This window comes from Poecilia mexicana, unplaced genomic scaffold, assembly GCF_051168715.1.
Source record: "Poecilia mexicana isolate PSO_F unplaced genomic scaffold, ASM5116871v1 scaffold_5, whole genome shotgun sequence".
Taxonomy (NCBI): domain Eukaryota; kingdom Metazoa; phylum Chordata; class Actinopteri; order Cyprinodontiformes; family Poeciliidae; genus Poecilia; species Poecilia mexicana.
The window spans coordinates 20,240,666-20,263,270 of NW_028263374.1; the positions used below are offsets into that span (position 1 = coordinate 20,240,666).

Consider the following 22,605-nt stretch of genomic DNA (forward strand, 5'->3'; position numbering starts at 1 on the left):
TCCTTGAACTGCTTTTTTTTTTTTAAATGTCACATAATGTACAACTTCAAAACTAGCAAAATTGTACAAATGTTGAGGATTTATAGCTTTGATAACCTGAAAGGAAGAACAAGAACAATTGTAGCCAAGCAATTCTCCTTCTTGACAATAATTGTTTACCTTTCCGTGCATTTTCTGTTTCAATTGCACAAATATACAAATACACAAATCCCTGCAAAACAACTAGATTGATGCATAAAGTTGTATATTTTTCACAAAGTGTGTTTATATTTGTTTGTGTTATTACTGATTTTTTTTATTGTTAGTCCTAAATTGGCTCAGATACTTACATAAATAAAAAAGAAAGGATAACGATAAAGAAAAAGGGCACAATCAGATGAAAAAGACCAAGAGCAATAAAAAAGAAGGTGAAATTCATAAAATAATGGAAGGTGGAGAGAAGAAAACATGGTGGGGCGAGGTTGAGTAAGAGCCGTTGCTTCTGAGTGACGAGAGGGTGGAAAAAAAAGATAAAAGGAAAGGGTTTAATAATGCAGCGGTCAGCTAGGATCCTACGTTTGTACTATCACTGGAGCTGTGTAAAGGAAGGTCAGCTAATCCATTACACACAAAAAATACAGCACTCTAATAAATACATTACACTTTTTCTTTAAGAAAAGCCTATCAGAAAATATTTTTGTGATAACCATAATCCGAATTCTTTAACAGTGAGATTTTCATACAGTAAAAGTTGGAAAACAATAAAGTCCGTCCTCCCATGAATCCTCGCAAGATACAAGTTATCAGCATCTGAACGGTGATGAGCACCAATCACCTTCATGGAGTCGAGCACCAGTGGGTGCTGCCAGTTGGTCAGAGAGGTTTAGGGTTAGGAGACTACAGTTGTTGAGAAAGACAGCCCTCCAACCCACTGCAGTACTTGGAGGGGTTAATAAATTGCGACACCCCACTTTGGCTAAAATATTCCCGAGGTAGCTCTCAGTTCCATCTAGCAGTGTGGAAAGTGAAAGACTATCTAGCTTAGTGTCTAACGTTGTAGCTGAAAACCAAAACCAATCACATATTTTTCATCAACAAAAAATGCCCCTCATTTTTTAAAAATAGGCTTCACAGACTGATTAAAATATAATTAGTAGTAGCTGAACAAATTGCTTTATTTCCATATTGTGCCTATTAAAATGTATTCATTTTTTTTGGATATTTTACCTATTTATTGCTTTTACAAATCAATCATAATGAACAAAATTAAGTTGTTTTTTTGACACAACAAATGACAAAAGAAAGCTTTTTTAGTATTACAAAGGGACAACTGATTACTACAAAAATAATAATGAATAAAAGAACATAGATATGTGACTGCAAAAATATTTACTAGCTTCAAGGCAGTATTTACTAAATGCACCTCTGGCTGCAATCAGCACAGAGTTTGTGTGGATGGGTCTCAACCAGACCTGCACATCTGGATGCAGATGTTTTACTCCATTCTTTCTTGAAAAACACTAATAGCTCAGCTTTTGTGGGGATCAGCTATAAATGACACTTTTCAAATCCTTTCACAAATTCTCTACGGAATTAAGGTCTGGGCTTTGACTGGGCCACTCCAGAACATACACCTTGCTGTCTGAATGCTTCAAGGCTTTATCAATGGCTTTTGAACCAGCATGAAAGAAGTAAATTTATTTGTTTGAGTAGTTCTATGACATAATTTATATTATTGTGTTTATGTTTAATGCTTTTCTACAATATCTATTAAGTCCTTCGGTGAATTGCTCTGTTTTTAGAGTGCTTAAATAAAGTAGTCCTGGCTTAGAGAAAGTATCAAAAAGTACAATGTGCACCTAACACCTTACCTTTAACCATTGTTTCTCATCAACAATTTAAACCCTCATAAAAAGGTGGGACATCTGGGATAAACCTGCTAATTTCTGATTGCATAGACACATTTTTCCTACCTCTGGTCTGACAGGATCCTCGATTCCCACAACGCAGATGGCTGTAAGGTCAGTGAGGATGTTGTTCTCATCATCCCATTTGGGCTCAGGATCACTGGCAAAGTCACGGTACGCCACACAGATGGTCCTCAGGCCGTCACAGGCCATGGGCTCAATCACCTTCTTCACCATCTCATCCTTGTCTCTAGGCCGGAAAACTCTGGGCTCACCAACTTCATTCAGAATGTGACTGCATCTGAAACAAAACAGTAAAGCCTGTTAAAAACCTGAAAAGTGTCTTTAATTTGTAAAATGATAGCACTGTAGAGTAAAGATCTTCACTAAACCTCAATAAACAAACCATCCATTCAAACATACATCCATATAAAAAGTATTTTGATTCAGTGAAAAGCTACAAGAAAAATACCCAAAATTAACCAGCAAGCAATCCAAAATGTGGACAGATGCGGTGTAACGAAGAAAGGTAACCAATAAAGTATAAACATAAAGAGTAAAAACAACCCAAGAAAGTACCAGGGTTAAACCTTGTATGGGTTACATATTGTCACACATCATATCGCTATTATTTTTGATTAATATTAGGTGTAAATGAGCTACTAAAGGGAACAAATAGCCTCCCTTCCCATCATGTAATCTCATGTAGTATACAGTAAAAACACAATTTTGAAATTCCACTGAAAGCTCAGCAAAAAACTGTCAAAAGTCACAAAACTTTACCTGAAGTTTTAACAGCATGTCTTCTTTAAACTCAGTTAGTCTAAATAAACAGTACCAAACAACTACACCATCACTAAAATATCAGCGTTACCTTACTATATCCAATAAATCAACAATTTATTTGTTGTAACAATGCTCCTTGTTTAAAGAGAAACAAACAGGCCTTTTCAACAGGCTTAATTTTTGCGCCAAGTACCCAGAATACTGGACTCACTTCTTGAGAACAATTTCAGAGGCTCCCTTGCTGTACATTCGGAAGCTCCCTTCAGGAAGTTTGATTACAGTGCTCATCGATTTTCTGACAGAGTTGAAGGTGTAGACTTTATAAAGCTTCTCCTCTGGGATCTGGTTTCTGATTGGCTGGTAGTCCCGTTTCAGGTCCAGGACCAATCCCAAGAGTCCGCACTCAGTCTTGTTTCCAACTTGCTTGGGCAGACCACCTTCCTTATCTGGGGGCTGAAGAAAAACACAAGTGAAACACGTGCAACACTCTTTAAGTGAACTAAATCAAAACCCCAGACAAGGCATAAGAACCGCTTTGTTCAATTTCATTCAGTGATAACTGACTAGCAAGCAGGTGACAGGGTTGACGTATGGGAGAGCAAGAGATGAGACAGATAGAATCAAATTTGGACGTTCTTATTTCAGGCGAGCAGCTCAACCCTTCATGTAATTACATGTTTAGAAACATACAATTACTGTATATGGCTCAGTAAACATTCAAATGTATAACCAACAAAATAAAGCAGCATCTTAGCCATTTTCTTCTTCCTTTGCTTTTTCTGCTTATTGCTGTACTACATCCTAGATTCAACACCATTCGCTTTCATAAACAAAACAAGGTAAAAACATTATTTCTTCAATTACTTATTCACTCAAGTACTTCTCTCATATCTATTTCTTATTTACGTTGTTAGTCAGTCACTTGCTTGACAAATAAAGAAAGCCACTGCCTTGTAGAGCACCAGCAGAGTAGATAGTTTAAATGGAGCCAAACAGAAATAAAAGTGAGATCAAAAGTGTAAAATATTGGTATTAACAGTAACAATGTAAGTGTGTTTGCACAGAAAAAAAAAAGAGTCTTTTCTGACATGTTGAGACATCATCAACTGTAAACGTCACAAGCTTATGGGACTACAATGTAATATGCATTTTTAAATGACTGTAATTGCAATAAAGAAACACAAATCAATAACTGCTTGGAAGAAACATAGCAAATAAAGTTATTGCAGCAGAAGGAGTCTAAGGTAAGCAGTTAATAATCACCTCATAATTGGTTTTCAGTACAAGTAGAACAACTTACATTGTTTTTTTTTTGTCAATACATTTATTTAATATGGTTTATATTCCATGTTATGATAGTTAAATTGTCTTATATTAGGATGTCTAACATAAAAATGTAAAAATGATAATTTTTGTTATATATATATATATATATATATATATATATATATATATATATATATATATATATATATATATGCATATATATATGCATATATATATATATATAAACGTGAAGAAATTGTTATGTAGTGCTTTTTTTTCAGCTCTAAAGCTGGTAGGGGACTTCCTCCACAGTCTTACAGTAAAAGACGCATGACGTTTCACTGACCAGTTCAAATCATGTGTGCATGTGGCCTGTGAGGTTCTACAGTACATGGCGGACTGCTGTGTGCTCACTGTATGTGCAAGCGAGTGAGTGTGGTCAGCTTGTGTGAGGCTCAGCGTTCCCATGGTAACGCTGGGCAAAGAACACTTGGCAGTTGAGACTTGAGAATAGAGCGACTGAGATTTCCACCACTTGGGGATTCTTTTTACTCGCTGGCTCCGATTCTCTTAAAACATTCTCTCTCATTTCACTTCACACATGTCCTCAAATCTTTTCTGCTTTATGGTTTTTTTTCCCCCCAGCATTCCTTTATTAGTATTTCCTGAGCCTTACTCTATTTGGAAGCTGTCTGGGTCCAAATATCTGCTGCTGTGACAGAAAACTAAACGCATTATCAATATTTCAGACAAACTTGAGCTTTAGTGACGCTGACGCTCACACGTCTGGCCTCACAAGACACACTGATGAGCATGCAATTCACTCTGTCGCTTTTCATAACACTTCTACACACAATCACACATTCTGAAGCTGATTTAAATCACAGCCTTACTGTTCCTTGTCAACACAAATAATTAGGCAAGTTTAGACGGAATTTATATTTTAAATGGTTTTTATTTATATTATCAACGCAGTGTGCACTGTGAGGTTTCTATTTTAATTTATTTCACTGCAAAAAAATTTAATTATCTTTTCCGTTTCATTTATCTTTCTATTTTTACTATTTAAAATCGTAGGTGGCACATTTAGTGAACATTTCAAATCACCTTCAGCTTATGTCAGTAAGTAAAACTATGAAAAAACAACAAAAATACGCTCAGTTTCTTTAAGATGTAGGAATACTTTAGCAAGACCTCGTTGAAAACACAGTAAGTTAAACATCAGTGAGGCAGCCGCAGTTTTTCCATTTCTTCAGCTGAGAACCTGCGTGTACAACCGAGGAGTTGCAAAGTCCTCTAAAATCACATTAATCATTAAAACCTAAACACCAAACACGTCAACTCATTTAATGTATCTGGTTATTTGTTTAGCTGCGTGTCATAAACACAGACAAGAAAATAAATATTTTATACTGAGTTTGTGTTAAATAACTGAATTAATGCCTCTTCCTAATGACCAGTGATTACATCAGGAAGGGACTGCCTGTCATTGGCTAATGACAGGATGGAATAAATGGCCTCATCAGCATTGTCTGGTGGGGTTTCGAGGAATCAGCTCTCTGCTGAAACATCCAGTTAAACAACTAAGCCACAAATAGCCACATAGTCCATATTGAAGCTTTGAACAAGCTACAGAAATATAGTTGATACAGATACAGAGGATATAGACATTGCCACGTGACGACTGAGGAAAGAGAAACATATTGAAATAGCGATAATAAATACGGGACACAAACAAACACTGCTTTAGGTTTCCAAAGACCTCGTCGAGATTTTTTTTTCTTTATGCTAGTTTTACGCACGAGGATAGTAGCTGGCAGGAAACGCCAAGCGTTGGCATGACAGAGCTACTGCTGGCATGTCCTGGCCTGGATGTGGCTTAGGACCAGCTGCCCTCTCCCTGGTCCTTGGGTGATCCTGCAGGCAAGGACATATGCCAGAGGGAGAGCTGGCAACTTTACTTCCTATTCCACCCAGGGCTCTCCTTAATCCATACTTCATGTTCCTTCCTTCTCTCTTGTCATTTTCTTCACACACCACTCGGCGATTTACTGCCTTCCTTGTACCTCAACGTACATTTTCCTCCTCGTTCTCATTTTTTCACATCTCATTCCTCTTCTCTTGCTGACTTTTCCCTCAACCTTATCAATTTCCCCTGTCTTACAAGGCCCCCCGACCCGTTAGCCTCCACTTCTGTCTTGGTTGCGTATTGCATGAAGGACAAGAATACACTGTAGCTTTCCATACAGTTAGACCAGCCAACCAGGCTAAAGCCTTGGGTGTGCTGGGAGCACAAATAAAGCCTAACAGTCTATTATAAGAATGCTTGTCATGCGACTGCAGTTTCTCTCTTTTCTACTGTTTTTCTTTATCTAAATCTCACTGTGCTTCCCAATGCATCATCACGTTACGGTCTTTTTCAAGGCTTTTCCATACCCATTTATTACCATTTATTTTATGTGTCTTAACATTACTCACTCTACAACTAAAATACAAAACTTCAGATACATTTTTATTAAAATCAATCTCTGGCAAGAAAAAAAAAACCCACATTGAACTCAGTACATTAGTATTTCTAAATTTCTGACTGTACTCCATCACTAATAACACAATTAAAGTTGCTAACATCTTATGTTTGATGACATTACGACTCCACAAAATAGAAATTCTGCAGACGTTTAACTAAATCACCTAGCAGCCTTCATGCTGAAAGTGGATAAATTTTTGCTATCATATTGCAAAGTCTAACACTGCATACTTAAACTGCTCTGTGATGACTAATTGGTGATAGTTACCAAGGTCAATGAATGTGGATCAATTGTAGCAAGAAAATTAAGATGTAGAAAAAGAGAGAGAAAGTCCATTAAAGTTGTGCTGCTATTGAAACTGGACCTTCACGGTGGTGCAGATGGTAGAATTGTTGCAGGAAAGTCATGCGTTTGAATCCCGACCTGCCGTCTTTCTGCCTGTTTTCAGTGCGCATGTTCTCTCTGGGTTCTCCAGGTTCCTCTGACAGTCAGAAACATCAAAGTTAGGATAATTAATCTCTAAATTGTCCTTAGGTATGTATGGTATTCTTGCCTGTTTGTTGTGTTTTGTTTTCTTTGTCCCATGACTCCCTATGTTGCCTTATGACTCCCTGGCAATCTGTCCCCACCTTTCACCCTTATCGGGTGAAAGGTCCTTCACTCCTGTGGCTCCTGTGGCTCCCACTCCATTTTATAGTCAAATTTAGGCTTTTATTATTGATCTTTAAAGTTTTACATGGCCTTGCATCCTCATATTAATGTTGCCTACTTAGAAGTTACACTGCAGTCAATCAACCAGTTTCTCTTAACTGCTCCAAGATCTGAGATGAATTATAGAGGTGATCAAGCTTTTGCAGTGCTTGTACCAAAACTCTGACCAGGCGGCAACCCAATATGAAAAGGTCTGAGAGTATTGAATCTTTTATATCAATGTGTACTATTTACTTTTTTTTTTATGGGCTTTTAACATTTGTTTTAATGACATATGCTATAGTACTAATAGCCAAACAAGAAGCTGGAGCCTATTTTAATTACAAACTTTAAATTGCTGTTTGAAGAAAGACCATATCAATTATTTTATAATAGTTCTACTTCTATCTACATGGCACAATGTTTTATTATTATTATTATTATTATTATTATTATTTTATTATTATTTTTTTACAAAGCACTGAGCTTAAAAACAACACAATGGGAATGAATGGGGAGCATTTCCACCTCTCTCTTCAGTGACCGAAAAAATGACCCGAGCAGGTGGTTAAATCTACGTGAAACTGAGCTCGGAGGACATTCACACAGCCGTGCTAAACATACCACTGTGCTGCAGGAACACACACCTGTGGTCTGAGTGCTTACAGCAGAGATATGACAGATGTGTGTATGAGTGATAGGTCCATATCGCTGCAAAATACACTCTGTTTTCCACAAACTATTTTAATGTCAATAAAATAGTTCCGGACCACTGGATGTGATGTGCTGCTATGTGAAATTAACTGATTCCACTGAAAGCTGTTCATCTTTGTGTACCGTGAATGAATGAAATACTGTGGGGAAATGTGCGTTCCTACAGTGACTGTGGAGTGTGATCTCCCATTCAGATTGCATAGATAAGGGTAAACTTCAAAATAAACAATATCCGTTACAAAATGTTACCGTGACTATAGTATTTTGTGGTTGTGAAGCTTTTTTATGTGTAAATTTTTCCTCAGACAACAAGGCCTTCTCCGGTTATTATTGCACCATGCATGTGCTGATTGAAGGGACAGTGATATAGGAGGAGCTGTATTATGATGCCATAGAGCACTACAGGCATTGATATGGTATCAAAGCCTGCCTCTTTTGCCTTTGTGCCTTTATGTGGTGGCCATCAAAGGCTCCCATAGCCATTCTTGCATCCCACAGGACTGGCCTCTTATATAAGAACACACCAGCAAGCATACTGCAGAGCTGGAGTGGCACTGAGGGAGTGGAGGCGGCTGAGGGAGGGAAGGAGGAACAACCGGCATATTACTCAGAAATCTCTCTTCTGAATCTTACTTTTTGTCTGTTTGCCCCCTAATGAATCTGTCATTTCCCATCATACTTTTCTTTTGTTCCATGTGCTTCTCTATACTTCAAGTAAAGTAATATGATGGATCCTAAAGGACAGAGTGATAGTTGCCTATTACTGTCAATTCCTGGCAGTAATTCCTTCAAAAACAAACAGATGTAGCATACTCCTGGAAATAATTATGCAGGCCATTTTTGTATTTTTATGTTGCTTTGTCAAGTCACCGTGCAAATGCAAAACTAATAAAATACAAAGAATAAAGGCAGTATTTTATGAAATTATTATTGGTACAAAATTATCTCCCTCAACGTCAAAGGAAATTTAGCAGACATTGCTGTGATAGGATTGCAGAAATAAAGGCAGTTTTGGGATCCAATACCACTGACTTAAAATAGTAAAAATTTAACTCACAAATCATTTATATTTGTTACTTTTGTAATTCTGTAGAGGGCAGGAAACCCCCCCCCCCCACACTAAATCCACTAACTCTCACAGACTCACAGCTAATTGATCAGCTTCTGGGCACTTATGCTAAAGTCAGACTCGCATAAAAGCTAGGCTTGACTGCATATGGTTAAAGTTGGATTAATAATGTTTGTAACAAAGACTCTTCCTATAGGTGGGCATTGCTAACTCCATGGGTTTTAAGGTTACCCTAAGGTCGTCCTTTACTTTGCTAAAGGTAAGCTTTTTCAAGAATGAAGAGATTAAAATAAAACTCTTTTCAGTATCTAAATGTGCAGTGCTGCAATCTAGCTACAAAGGTCTGATGTAATGCTGAAAAGGCTTCTCAAAGAATCATATATGAGTCTAAGGGAACCACAATCATAAAATTATTCAGTATTTTTCAACCATTCTGTACACAAAGTATTTCATTTGACTCTCATTTTCTTATTTAAAGAATATCTGTTGACAGCTTCTCATCACAAATGACTCACTACAAACTGTTGTTTACCAAACTACAGACAATATTTTCCATTCAATGATTCTGCGCTCAAACAATCTGTGATCTGTCAATCTGTTATTTTAAATGTGAAACATAATACAAAGATTATAGAATAAGGTCACAGAACAATTCAACTGATTTTTTTAATAAAACTTATGTACTTGGTGTGAGTCTATGTGCTTCGATGCCCTGCAACTTTGCTGCTGCTACACTTGAATTCCCTCACTGTGGGACACTACAGGATATTTCTATTCTATTCTTTTTATGCTATTTTATTTCAGCTTTGACAGTCAAGATATTTCAGATTCTGAACAGAACAAATCCCTTAAAGCAAAAACAGTCTTTTCTTCAGCTGTCTGTCTGATAAATCTTTGCTCACCAAGTCTTTGTTTTGAGCACTTGGTAGACATTGAACCACATAAGACTTTTAATCATTGCCTTAATTGTTTAACATTGTTGTGATTATTTAGAGTCATTCTTCAGAGTCTGTTTCTTCTTACATGCAGGTCCAGTGAGCTTAAACAAAAATCTCTGCCTACTGCTCTCACTGTAAACAAGAGAGCATCTCCAGCACTTAGACAGATTGGATTCAATTACAGTCTGCTACGCTCTGAATATCAGATAAGACAAAATTGCACAACTGTTCTCAAGGTGACAAGTTGAGTGAATGCCTGGTGAATCTAAAGCAGCAGCCAAGGACAATGACTGCATACTTTTCCAAGATGAGAACACTGCAGACCTGGTCTCATTATAAGGCCTCAGAGCTGAGACTGAAGCACTTTTCCCAGGACATTCAATTCTTACACATCAGAACGGCAGAATATCAATTACCTGTGTTTGTAACAAATATTTAAATTATGGGCCAACATGATAACTGGGTAGCAGAAACTATCAATATATGAGCTTACCAGTATCTTTGTGGTGTAGGCGCTGTTGATAGAAATGGCATTGATCAGTAAATCCAGGGATTTGGGTGGGATTACACCAGGGTCTGGAATTTCTTTGTAGTGCACATCTCCTACATAACACTGCACGGCTGTCATGCGGTTGGTGGTTAGCGTGCCTGTCTTGTCGGAGCAGATGGCGGTTGCATTGCCCATTGTTTCACAAGCATCCAGGTGACGCACAAGGTTGTTGTCTTTCATCATTTTCTGTTGGCAGGATAAACAGACACATCTCAAAACAGTTGAAAACACAAACCAAATTGTTCCTTAAAATAACCCATCTGGCACATGCACCACTTGATATTCATTGGTGACAGTTGTAAGATGATCACGTCTGCATTTCAATGTATATTCAGACACGTAATTGGACAGTAGAAAAAAAGAAAGAAAAAAAAATCATCACAATATTTAAAGTGATTTGGATGCTGTGAATTGGTGTTTCGGTATCAGAACGCAAAAATTAACATGCTGAAATTTCCACACACAGAAATAATTATGGGACATGTATACAATTTTTTAACAAGATAATTAAAATTTATATAACCAAAAACAAAAATTCAAACTGTCTGAACTGCAAATTATTTTTACAGTCAAGAGCAGCCGACTAATTGCATGCCATACTCGGTGCTAGTTTTTCCTTACCTTGACTGAGTATGCCAAGGATATGGTCACAGCCAGTGGGAGACCCTCTGGCACAGCCACCACCAACACAGTCACACCGATGATGAAAAACTTCACAAAGTACTGGATGTAGATGGGAGTGCACTCTGTCATCCAAGGACGCTTCTCCAACACAAAGTTGTTGATGGCAAAATACAGGACCAAGATGATTACAGTAATGGCTGACATGAGCAAACCTGGAAGACATGAAGAAAAGGCATAATAAAAACATAGAAGATTGTAAAGCCCCCTGACTAATAATCCAGGTGATAAGGCTGGTTGTTTGTTCTGTGCAATTAATTGTAAGGCAAACTCTTTATAACTATGGAAGTTGATGCCTTTGTGTTTGCACTGGTTGAAACATTGGGTCATTGTAACATATGTACACATTTTACCACATTGCATCATAAGAAATCCATATTAGGTCTCTATCAACTTCTGTGGAGCATTAGTAATGAGGTCTAGTACATAAATCTTTAGTGTCTGGTAACCTTCGATGATTTTAGTTGAATGTTAGATCTAGATGCTCAGCTCTGCTGAGATAATACTGTTTTTCAGTGCACCTAATAAAACACCTAAATTACTTCCTCACAATGTCATCAATTGTCAAAGAGGCCTGATATTAAGCCATCCATTCTTTCGTGTTTGAACAGGGATGAACTTAAAAGCTGCAGGACAGTAACTCTCATTTGCGCCAATCATTTATGGCAGGGGTCCCCAAACTACGGCCCGCGGGCCAAATCCGGCCCGCCTCCACATTTGGTCCGGCCCCCTGATTTATGGTAAACTGATTTATGGTAAACTATTTAAAAAAGGAATCATTTTCTTATTGCTAGTCTGGACATGCACCAAATTACAACCAGAAGGTGTCCAATTCCATCTGGGTACCATCAGATTTTTACATCCTTTTTGTTACATTGACCAATTAATGAGGAGAACTTTGGTGATTCCAGGAAATCTAGATCTTCTCACTGGTTTAAATATAAGAGATCCCTGCAGCCTGTTTTGATAAGAACATAATCAACAGTGGACTTATATAATTCTGCAGCTCAAGCCACAACAATGTGTCCCATTGTTGGTGTGTGGTAACTGTAGTAACAAAGTATTCAAAGTATTTGTCCCATTATCGATTTCCTTATGCTTTGTTTTGTTTCAGCACTTAAAACCATTGTAAACAATTTCAATACCAGAAAAATATCACTCTAGGAAAAACAAAATGAGAGGGAAAAAGATATCTAAACAAGACTGAACCCATGTGGAAAAGGTAATTGCCATCTAAGAATAAAAACTGAGTTGTGCAACATTTGGTGGCAACAACCACCTTAAGATGTTTGCACGAATTGACAATCAGTCTTTCACATCACTGCTTAGGAATTTTATCCAATTCTTTGCACAATTGTTTTAATTGAGCAATAGTGGAAGGTTTTCAAACATGAACAGCCAGTTTAAGATCAGACCACATCATCTTATTTCTAGTGAAGTCTGAACTTCGACTAGGCCACTCCAGAACCTTCATTTGGTAGCCATTTAGAAGTGGACTTGCAGGTGTTTTTTCATCATTACCTGCTGTGTAACCAGCTGCGATTGAACTGAAAGTCATGACCTGATGGCTGGACGTTCATGCTTCTATCAATTATGTCAAGTCCCAATGTTGACACATCCCTCCACTTCCTGTGACAATCGTGGTTTTAGTTTGGCGATGCCCCACTAATGCAAGGTAAGCTGTAAATGAGCTGTGAGCACACCAGCAGATGTAAATAGCCCACTATGTTATCCTCCAAATGAACATTAGGCAAAAGGAGACAAAGGGGCAAATTGACACAGAGCCGGAAGAAAAGCAGTGCTGTGCTTTTAACTGGCTGGCTAACAGCCATGTATATGAGTGAATTCTTTACAATCGCTTCATTCAGTCCAAAGAAACGCTGACGGACAATAATCATTCTCAGTCTACTCCTGTATTTGTATTCACAAAGAAAACAGTTTAAGATCCTGCTCTAAATACATCATTGACCCAGGTGACTGAACTATGCTGTTTATTTACTTTAACATGAGACAATAATACAGTGGACTAAACTTATTATAAAGAACAAAAAGTATTTTTCAGTTAAATATCAACAAAGTGCTCATCTCCTCTCACATGACAGGAGAAATTACAGTAAATGGCAGAAGACCAATCATCAGGAGGCAGGTGCTTAATCGGCTGCTCAGTCAGCTCAGCCTCACTGGCTTTGTGGCCCATACGTCCTCATGTGCCCAGACAACAGCATATGAGGACGTATCGCTCCTTGTCGGTCTTTACATAAATCTTTGCAGTATTCTGAAGTTTTTTTGTTTGTTTTATGTTCCTTTCCGGTCAAAAAACAAAAGGTTAAAATATCTTCAAAGTGGTGAGGTAAGGCTGTTATGTCCAGATATTCAGTAGAAACCCTGTATGAGGCAAAAGCATAATTTTTATGCTAATCCATTCATGGTATTTCAATGTGCTGACACCATGTCCCCATTCTATCAGTCAGGCAAACACTAATATCACAAGATATTCTAAAAGCAAGCCCTACTTTAAGGAACTCTCTAAAAAAATTAAATAAATCATGACATTTTTTTGGGACATTGTTCAGCTATAATCCTACCGCATTGCTGCTTCAAAGACATCCCCACACCAAGTCAGAAACATTAGGAATACTCGCAGTTGTAAACTTTTACTTGGCATCAACATCTCCACATCACTGCTTAAATTACACAAAATAAAAAACAACAGATGAGAATAAATGAATATCGGACCTAAATCAGTCACAGTCACTGTTAAAAATCAAGACCCTCAAGTCCAGCTCTCTCAAAAAAGTAACAAACAGGCTTTCAGAGTTCAATAATGTAGACACTTTAGTCTTCTTCTGCAAAGTCTTAATTCCTTCAAGCAACTGCAAACTAGCCCCATTTTGTACAACATATTTGCTTGACAGACAGGATGATGGTTCTGCACCTTGTTGTTACTGATTTTCTGCCTGAATGACTGATGGATATGTCTGGGTGCAATTTGCTGTACCTGCTTTGCCGATCTGGACAGCTAGTTTGGTCAGCTTCCCCTGGAGCACAGACTTCTCTTTCTTTGGAGCTGACACCTTTTTCCGCTCCTTCTCGTCGGCCTCCCCGCCTTCAGCACTCTTCAGAGGTTGCATTTCCATGGCAGCTGCTCCATCCGGCTTCTTCACTGTAAACAGCGCAAGAAAAAAAAAAGGAAAAAAAAAAAAAAAAGAAATCCATTGTTAGTGACTGAATGAAGAAAAATGACACGATTAGAAGGATTTACACTTAAGTGCGATACTTTCTCTGGAACACTCAGTACCGACATGGAAATTGTAATTCAAACCATCAAAGAATAGAAGAGTCCAAGACAGGAGTGTGAAATCCACACAGCATCTAGAGGCTTGTTAAATAGTGAAGGAGGATCATTTAAAAGAACATATTTCACGTAATTAATAATATGCACAGAAAGATGTGTTTTACACAGAAATGCCATTTAACCCAAAAAATAACAGGAATACACTCAGAAAAGAAAAAAAAACAACAAAAATCAAATATGGTCATGGTTTTAATTGTAACAGAACTTGTATTTATTTCTGTTTTCTTCTTGCCGTGTACATTTCTGCAAGTCATTATTTTTGTCTTTTTTGATTGCTACTAAAACTATTCAAGCCCTCAGGACTTTATCAGATTTTCTAACATTACCCCCACACACTTCGGGGTCTTTTAGTGCTCCGTCTCATTTATGCAAAAGGGCCAACATAACATAGTACACAACTGAGAAGTGGAAAAATACTTAAACATGCTTTTCAACATTACAAATAAACCTCTCAAATGTGTGGAGTGCAATTGAATTCAACAACAACGAGTTTATAATATTTACATCTCCATTTCGGTGCAATTCCAACTCAGCTAGCTGGGCAATAGCTACATTTTATTGCCTTTTCTTCTTTGCAGACTAGTTCGAGCTCAAACTGAATGGAAAATGCCAATGAATATGAACAGGAGTTTTCAAGTAGTTTAGCACCTTCTTCCATCTCTTTGCTGATTTGTGGCATCCAGCAAACATGCTTTCTTCTTGCCACTTTCTTCAGGGCAGATTGTTGTAGTTGATGGCTGTTATTCTGTCAAGAGCTTCTTCTACCTGAGATGTGGATCTTTACAGCTTCTCCACGGGGCTCTTGGCTGCTTCTTTAATTAATGCCATCCTTGCCCAGGATGTCTGTTTAGTTGGATAGCAATAACTTATTAGGTTTGCAGCTGTCGTCTATTTTCCGTTTTTAGATGATTGACTAAATGATCTGTGAGATGTTCAAAGCTTTGGATTTCCATAACCTTTAACAGGCTTTAAACTTCTCCACACATTCCTTGGTGTTTGTAATGCCGTTTGTTCACTAACATTTTCGAACAAACCTCTGAGACCTTCAAAGAACAAGTGCACTTCCTTGTGTTGATCAATCACATGTATACGACACCGATACATTATTGTAGCTTGACAAAATTCACTTTGTCATCTCCTACACTGCCAATATTCAGTCTGTCCTGTGCACAGTCATCATCGTTTGGTTTGTCTCATCCACAGAACAGGAAAGTCCAGACTGCAAACAACAATTATGTCTGCAGAGAGGACCATCAGGACTGACCTGTCCTCCATCCAGGACATGCACAGGTCAGGAAAAGGGCAGCTGACAGCTCTGCAGCCCCCTCATGTCTCAGGCACAAACTATTTTAACTTTTACCTTCAGGTCAGTGCCACAGAGAACCAAGCAACCAAGGAGACAGTTTGTCTCCCCAGGCTGTCTTTCTGATGAAAACACTGAATACTTTGCAGCCACAGTAGTCAGCTTTCCCGATGTAAGCATATTATACTATGACAAACTGCCTTTTTTAAAAACTTTTTATATCAAAAAGGCTGTACATACTGCTCTTTTCATATATATATATATATATATATATATATATATATATATATATATATATATATATATATATATATATATATATATATATATAATTCAATATTCACACTATATTGAGACAATATTCAATATAAATAATACAAAAATTATGTCTTTGCCTTAGATCTTTGACCACGAGACACACATGTCTGAATGTGACAATGGCTCTTACAAATCAGGTCATTACATCTACAGAAATTAAATCATTTTCCACAGCAACATCATCACTGACCTATTTGCAGAATGGCATTTATTGGTAGAGATGTTTAGAAGATTCTCTTTTCAAATTGTATAACGTCATTATAGGAATATCATCACCTGCTTTAATAAATTGAAGCTTTTAAAAAAAAAGGGAATATGCTGGAAACCAATAGCCATAAAAAAATAAAAAAATAAAAAATGTCCAGACCATCATGGTATCAAACACCATATTCTGAAACACATGATGATACATGTACAGACCCATTCAACAAATTAGGATAATCCTGAATTTACTTTAGGAGCTTTATCACCAGGTGAAACCTTATGTAGATTAACTACACACAGATGGATGTTTAAAAGCATTTATTAGTTAGCTTTGATGATTTTCCACTTACAGGTAATAAAAAAACATTACATTTAAAATTGGGATATTACATCAGACCAAAAAAAAAAAAAAAAAAAAAAAAAAAAAATCAACTATTTTTAAAATAGTGAAACATGTCTCCTACCTGTTTAAAAGTTATTTTCAAAATGGTACAAACGGGCCTCATCTTAACATCTTAAAATAGAACTGCTATTCTAAATTACTGAATATGACTGTGCATTACAAGCACAATATATCACCTCTGCTGTCAGCTAAAAAGCAATTGATTTTCTGTCAACCTTAAGCCATATAAAATATTTAATGGTGTGGCAAGGATGAGGTACTCTGTGAAAAAGAAATTATGAATGATAAAAAAATAATGATAAAAAAATATTGCTCTGATAGTAAAAGAAGGTGGAGACAAAGTAACAGACTTCTGCCGTTTCCCTCTGACACACACATCCTCTCCTTCTCTGCTAATGCACTCTATTACCAAGAATCATCACAGATTAATTCTTCTACCACAATGAGGCATGCATTGATGGTCATAAAAACACAAATTTAATGTGGCACATTTGCCTCAGTCAGTGGTTGTGCATTTTATTTTTCTGCATACGTGATTCTCTTTATCTAACTTTGATTAAGCAAATGAGAGATTGCCTAAACCTGTAAGTGGTTCAATACCTTTTTTAAACAGATGAAATACCTTCATGGAAATTTCACCCAATTATAAACCAGACTGATTTATTATTACTTTTCCATGATGCCACACAAGGAAGCGGTGCATTTGAAATGCTGCTTTATACCATAATTTCCGGACTATTGAGCGCACCCGAAAATGAGCTGCACAAATTAACTTTAAAAGAAGAAAAATAAATACACAAATCAAACTCCTGTAGGTCACACTTGTTTATAAACCCCAGTTATCTACATAAAAAGGTTTTTATTGTTATATGTAGTGTAATTTTATTTATTTTTTTCCAAACAGTACCTGCAACACAAAATAGCTGATTATAAAACTATTTGATCGTAATCTTAATTTTCTTCCTGGACACTAAAACCACTAAAGCTGACTTATCTTGCATTTCCTACACACGCTTCTCTGAGCACTTCTATGGGTTGCAGCAAAGTGGCGCGGCAAGTAGCGTAAATCTGGGTTCACACACACTTTTTCAGATTCTTTCACTGTCGCTCTCAATGTCACTTTTGCTCTTGAGCTTGTACTGTCCTCTTCATCATGCAGCAGTCCAGCCTTTCAAAACTACTAGGTAAAAAGCTGTATTTTCACCGCATTGCAGTGTTCAAAGTGTGTGAAATAGTGCAGCATATAGTCCGAAAATTACAGTACATGCACAAGTGTGCTTCTACAAAAGAACCTTACAAAGCCACCACATCATCATGTAGGCCTTCAGAATTGTTTAAAGGCATAATAATTTTAGGCAACAACAACTTTCAATGAAGCAAAAAACAAGTAAAAAAAAAAAAAATCTCATTCTGGTATTAAGCAAATACTAAAACTAGCTGACCTAAAACAGGAAAGGTTTAATCTGATTCAGACAGACAGTGAAAAGAAATGTGTTTCTACACAGTGCAGGTAGCTAGTTTTAAATCTATATCCAGAGGATTGCACAAAAAACCCAAAATCAATGTGCGTACATCTGGTTACAGGATTTAAAATATTGAGTTTTTCTCTTTCAGGGAAATATTGACCTATTTCTAATTTCATCTTACATTACAAGAAAAAAGAATAAAATGGAGGATAATTTTCTTTAATGCCAAACCAAACTATGTTAGATTATACATAAACAGATATAAAGCATTTAAAGCAGTATTTATTCCAAAATCGATGCGAAGTGAAAGATTTGTTTTATGTTTTCAGGGTAAAATGGAGTAGTTTGAGTGAACTTGACACAGAATTGCAAGGCGACAGGCTGCTGTCCTACCAGAAAGAACAAGATGAGCCGACAACAAAATGAGAACGAGGGAACATTAGACCACAGACAACACATCAGTGACAGGCAATGAGGGAGTTAAAAGAAGGGTATTTTGTAACCTAAAGTGATTGTGGGTAATAAACCTTGGTCAAATAATGTTTCTGATCTCATCTCAGAGTCTAAAACTGGGCACAACCAGTGAAAGACTCCAATGTCTTCAGATTACATACTGAATTAGAACTGCCTAAATCTATTTCTGAGAAGAGTGTGGATGAAAATAAATAAAGGACTGAAACGCAGGGATTTCCGCCTGCTTTGACCCAGGGCTTACACCACACACCATAAACGAGGACAACATACGAGTGGAAAGAAGTAGAAGGAAGAAGGACAGGGTTAAACATGTGATTTAGTTACCTTTAATCTGGTTGCTCTCCATATTGCCATCTTGCATTTTACCTATGATGAAGACATACAGGACAACAACAACAACAAAAATAACCAAGACAGACAGGTCAACAAACCGTCACCACAGAGATGAAACAAACAGTGAGACAGGATAATGACTTTTAATAACATCTTTGTGACAGTCACATAAAAAAAGCTTGTGATACGTAAGTGATGTTATGTAACAGTTTGCTACAGCCTCTCAGAAGTATGTCAGTAAGAAAAAAAAAATCCAGTAAGCATAAATTATCTATCAATAAATTAGAAATGAATTAAGAACAAAAGTTTCTTTGGCTACTCAAAGGGTCAATTTGTCTAATTTGGGGGGAACAAAATACTAGAATATCATTAGAATGCTGCTGAATTTATTTTTTATCTCAGTAATTCAAATAAAAAAGTGAAACTCATTACGTTAAAACCAGATATTCAGATGCACTATAAGAATACATATCAAATTATTTTCTTAACATCACACCAGATTAAATTGTCCTGTCAGTTTTATTATAAATATTTTTCCAATGAGATTTTTTTTTTACTCTTTCCAGATATCTAAATATATTTTCTTAGTATTTTGCTTCAACATTTTGGGCATGTGCTTTTTGCAGTAGTTTGCTGAAATTTTGACCCATTCCTCTGGAACCGGTGTAACAGAATGATGTTTATAAACCACTCTAAAAGTCATAAACCTTTTCACACTAACTTTCTATGCAACTCTAATTCAATTACTTTTCATCCTTATCCTTCTTTTTTACAATTTATGTGTATGTTTTGGGTCATTGTCCTTTAGGAAGACCTATTTGCAGCCAAGTATTAATTTCTTGGCTGATGTCTTGAGGAGATGTGCCAATATTTTCATTTAATTCTCTTTTCTAAACAACTACACCAAATGATGCTGCCATGTACTGTACTTGGCAGTCAGGATCATGTTCTTAAGCAAATTCTCTCCGTTTTTATTCTTCCACCACATCACACAATGAGCCAATGTGTTTGAGATGACACCTTCACATACGTCGACAGGTGTTCCTCAAATACTGTGAATTAACTTTTGAAGCATAACACATCTTCCAGCAAACAGTGGCTCAATCAGGTGCTTTACGCCTGAAATATATAAAATTTACATGAAACAAAAAGGGCTTGAGTTCACTGATCAGTTATCAGTTATCAGCCACATTCATTTAAATTAATAGACAAAATACAAAAATGATATTACTCTGTGTGTTATGGGTCTACAGAATAAGTGTTTCACTTTTTTAATTGAATTACTAAAATAATATTTTTTTTGCGTGATATTCTATTTTATTGAATCATATATTAAATGCAGCAAAATGGAATAGCAAAACAAAACCTGAGTTTTAATATAAATATTTTTAAACAATATAAACCATATGAGTCAAAGTGTATATTACATGATGTTTACGACAACCAGCAGAAAGAGCATTGCACTGAAGACGGTGAGGGAATGTACAGCACAAACATAAGTACACCATATACAAACAGCAGACAGCATGCAAAGGAAAGATCAGAAAACACATGCAAATCACATTCAGAGGAAGGCAAACTGGAGATGTGAACACAACAAAGAGAGAAAAAGAGCCTGAAGTAAAAGCCTCCCACATGATGAAGTTATGCAACAACAACTGGGGGCATTTCAGAAGCTACGTTTGGGGACACAAGTGTATTATGCCTTTGGAGTCTACTCGACAGAAGGGAAGTTAATTACAGTTAAATTAAAAACCAGCCAACTTGTGGGTTAATTAATAAAGATGCAAAGATATGACAACTAATTTTAGTCTACAATGTTTACATGTTTTTATACGAAGACAATCAGAGGTCTAACTACATCTATTTTACAATGTTTTTCAACGCAAATGTCGAAGAAGTGAATGCAACTGGAACTGAGGGCTAGTATACCATGGCGAACCCATTTTGGTCAAAAGTTGCACATTAAGCCAGCTTCCTAGAGTAACAATAAAGCTGAAAATAATAATAATAAAAAAAAATGTTGCATTTCATCCCAGGACAGAACATGGTCACCCCTCCCATCTTTACCATAAACATCTTGTAGAACCACTCCAAGAACCCAGAAAGGAGAAACATCAACGCAACACTAAATGAGAATGATGCTCCTGCATCTTATCCTGGTGAAAATAGAGGATCAGTGCTACATGACCTCCAAGTTCACCAAACAAAATGAGATGACCCTACCAAAGAACTTTGAAACTGCTTATTACCTTGCATACTGATATCTAAATTTATGTATTTATTTGTATCTCATTCTTATTATAATTTGTCAGCATTGAAGGCCTAAACTGCTTTCATTACTTGTAAAAAATACATAGTGATGGATGGAGTAATCTGTTACCAGTGTCATACATAGAAACTGAAGGCACACAGGGACAATAACAAGAACACAACACTAATTTCTACAACTAAATCAGGCATGCATGGACAGCATGGACACAAAAAGGTCCCAAATAACTAAGGGCAGAAATCAGCAGAAGGTAGGCATCCATGATAGGAGGCAGTCGGAGAATGAAGAAGGACAGAGGACAAGTCAAAAGTCACAACAGAGAGAGGTCAGAGATCAGACATTGTGTCAACCTACCATTAATTAGGCTGGCAGTGCCAGGGGCATTAATGCCTGCAGCCCCATCCGTGGCTATAGTTGCAATGGGGTGGTTTGGGGGATGGGAGCAGTCTAGCCAGTAACAATGAAGTTTCAACGTGAATGAACCAAAACACACAGATACACACACGCCCCCACAAACACGCCCAACCATGTGCACACACAAGACAGTGAACAGAAATAACATGGTTATAGCAGAATACAGAGATTCAGCATAATATGCAGACTTAATGATTAGTGTGAAGCATAAATATTTATTTGTAAATGCATTATTTAATCTTTTTTATCCAACAGCTATGATCTCGTACAGGAATTATTTTTAGGTAAATAAAACAGTGCAACAGTAAACAGACATGAAGCATGAGATCTAAATATGTCGAAAACTATATCCACTAAGATATATATATATATATATATATATATATATATATATATATATATATATATATATATATATATATATATATATATATATATATATATATATATATACCTGAGGAGGTATATATATATATACATATACATATATATATATTAACTGTAAAAGTTAACACTGGTTGATGTAGTAAATAATATAATTATACTGAATGTGTCCAATTAGGTTTAAATGATTACATGGTCATTTTAATTTGGTTTTAGATAAGATAAGCTTTTTCAAACCATGTTATTCATGTAATGTCTATAAGCATCACAAATCATAATTCCATTTGTTGCATAACCAACAAATAACCAGATTAAAAATTAAAATCTTCAATGTAAAGTAAATAAAACAAGGAAAAATAGCATAACCAACCAATTAACAGACAACGCTTTATTTGGCAATAAAGAATGAACTATAATTTCTCCTGGTTAAAAAGAAAAAGAAAAAGAATAGTGGCCATTCAGTAACTAATACGTAACTGTGCTTTTCTAAATACATTCTATTACTTATGTCAACTCTGCACTGTTGACAGAAAAATGCTGAACTAAAATATGTTTCGGTCTCAGTTTGATT

General features: G+C 36.5%; 1 protein-coding gene across 2 annotated transcripts in view; it reads right to left on the reverse strand.

Moving 5' to 3' along the window:
• atp2b2 (ATPase plasma membrane Ca2+ transporting 2) overlaps positions 1-22,605 on the reverse strand; it is a 68,434-nt gene that overhangs the window by 14,323 nt on the left and 31,506 nt on the right. Inside the window, exons 7-13 of one of the 2 annotated variants that reach the window (XM_014975102.2) lie at positions 21,591-21,683; positions 18,956-18,997; positions 14,107-14,271; positions 11,049-11,263; positions 10,371-10,613; positions 2,884-3,125; positions 1,953-2,187 (exon numbers count right to left, since the gene is read on the reverse strand). In XM_014975102.2, coding sequence (XP_014830588.2) covers positions 1,953-2,187; positions 2,884-3,125; positions 10,371-10,613; positions 11,049-11,263; positions 14,107-14,271; positions 18,956-18,997; positions 21,591-21,683 — 1,235 coding nt within the window. The remainder of the gene's footprint in view (positions 1-1,952; positions 2,188-2,883; positions 3,126-10,370; positions 10,614-11,048; positions 11,264-14,106; positions 14,272-18,955; positions 18,998-21,590; positions 21,684-22,605) is intronic. The other variant, XM_088005717.1, reaches the window with a different exon arrangement.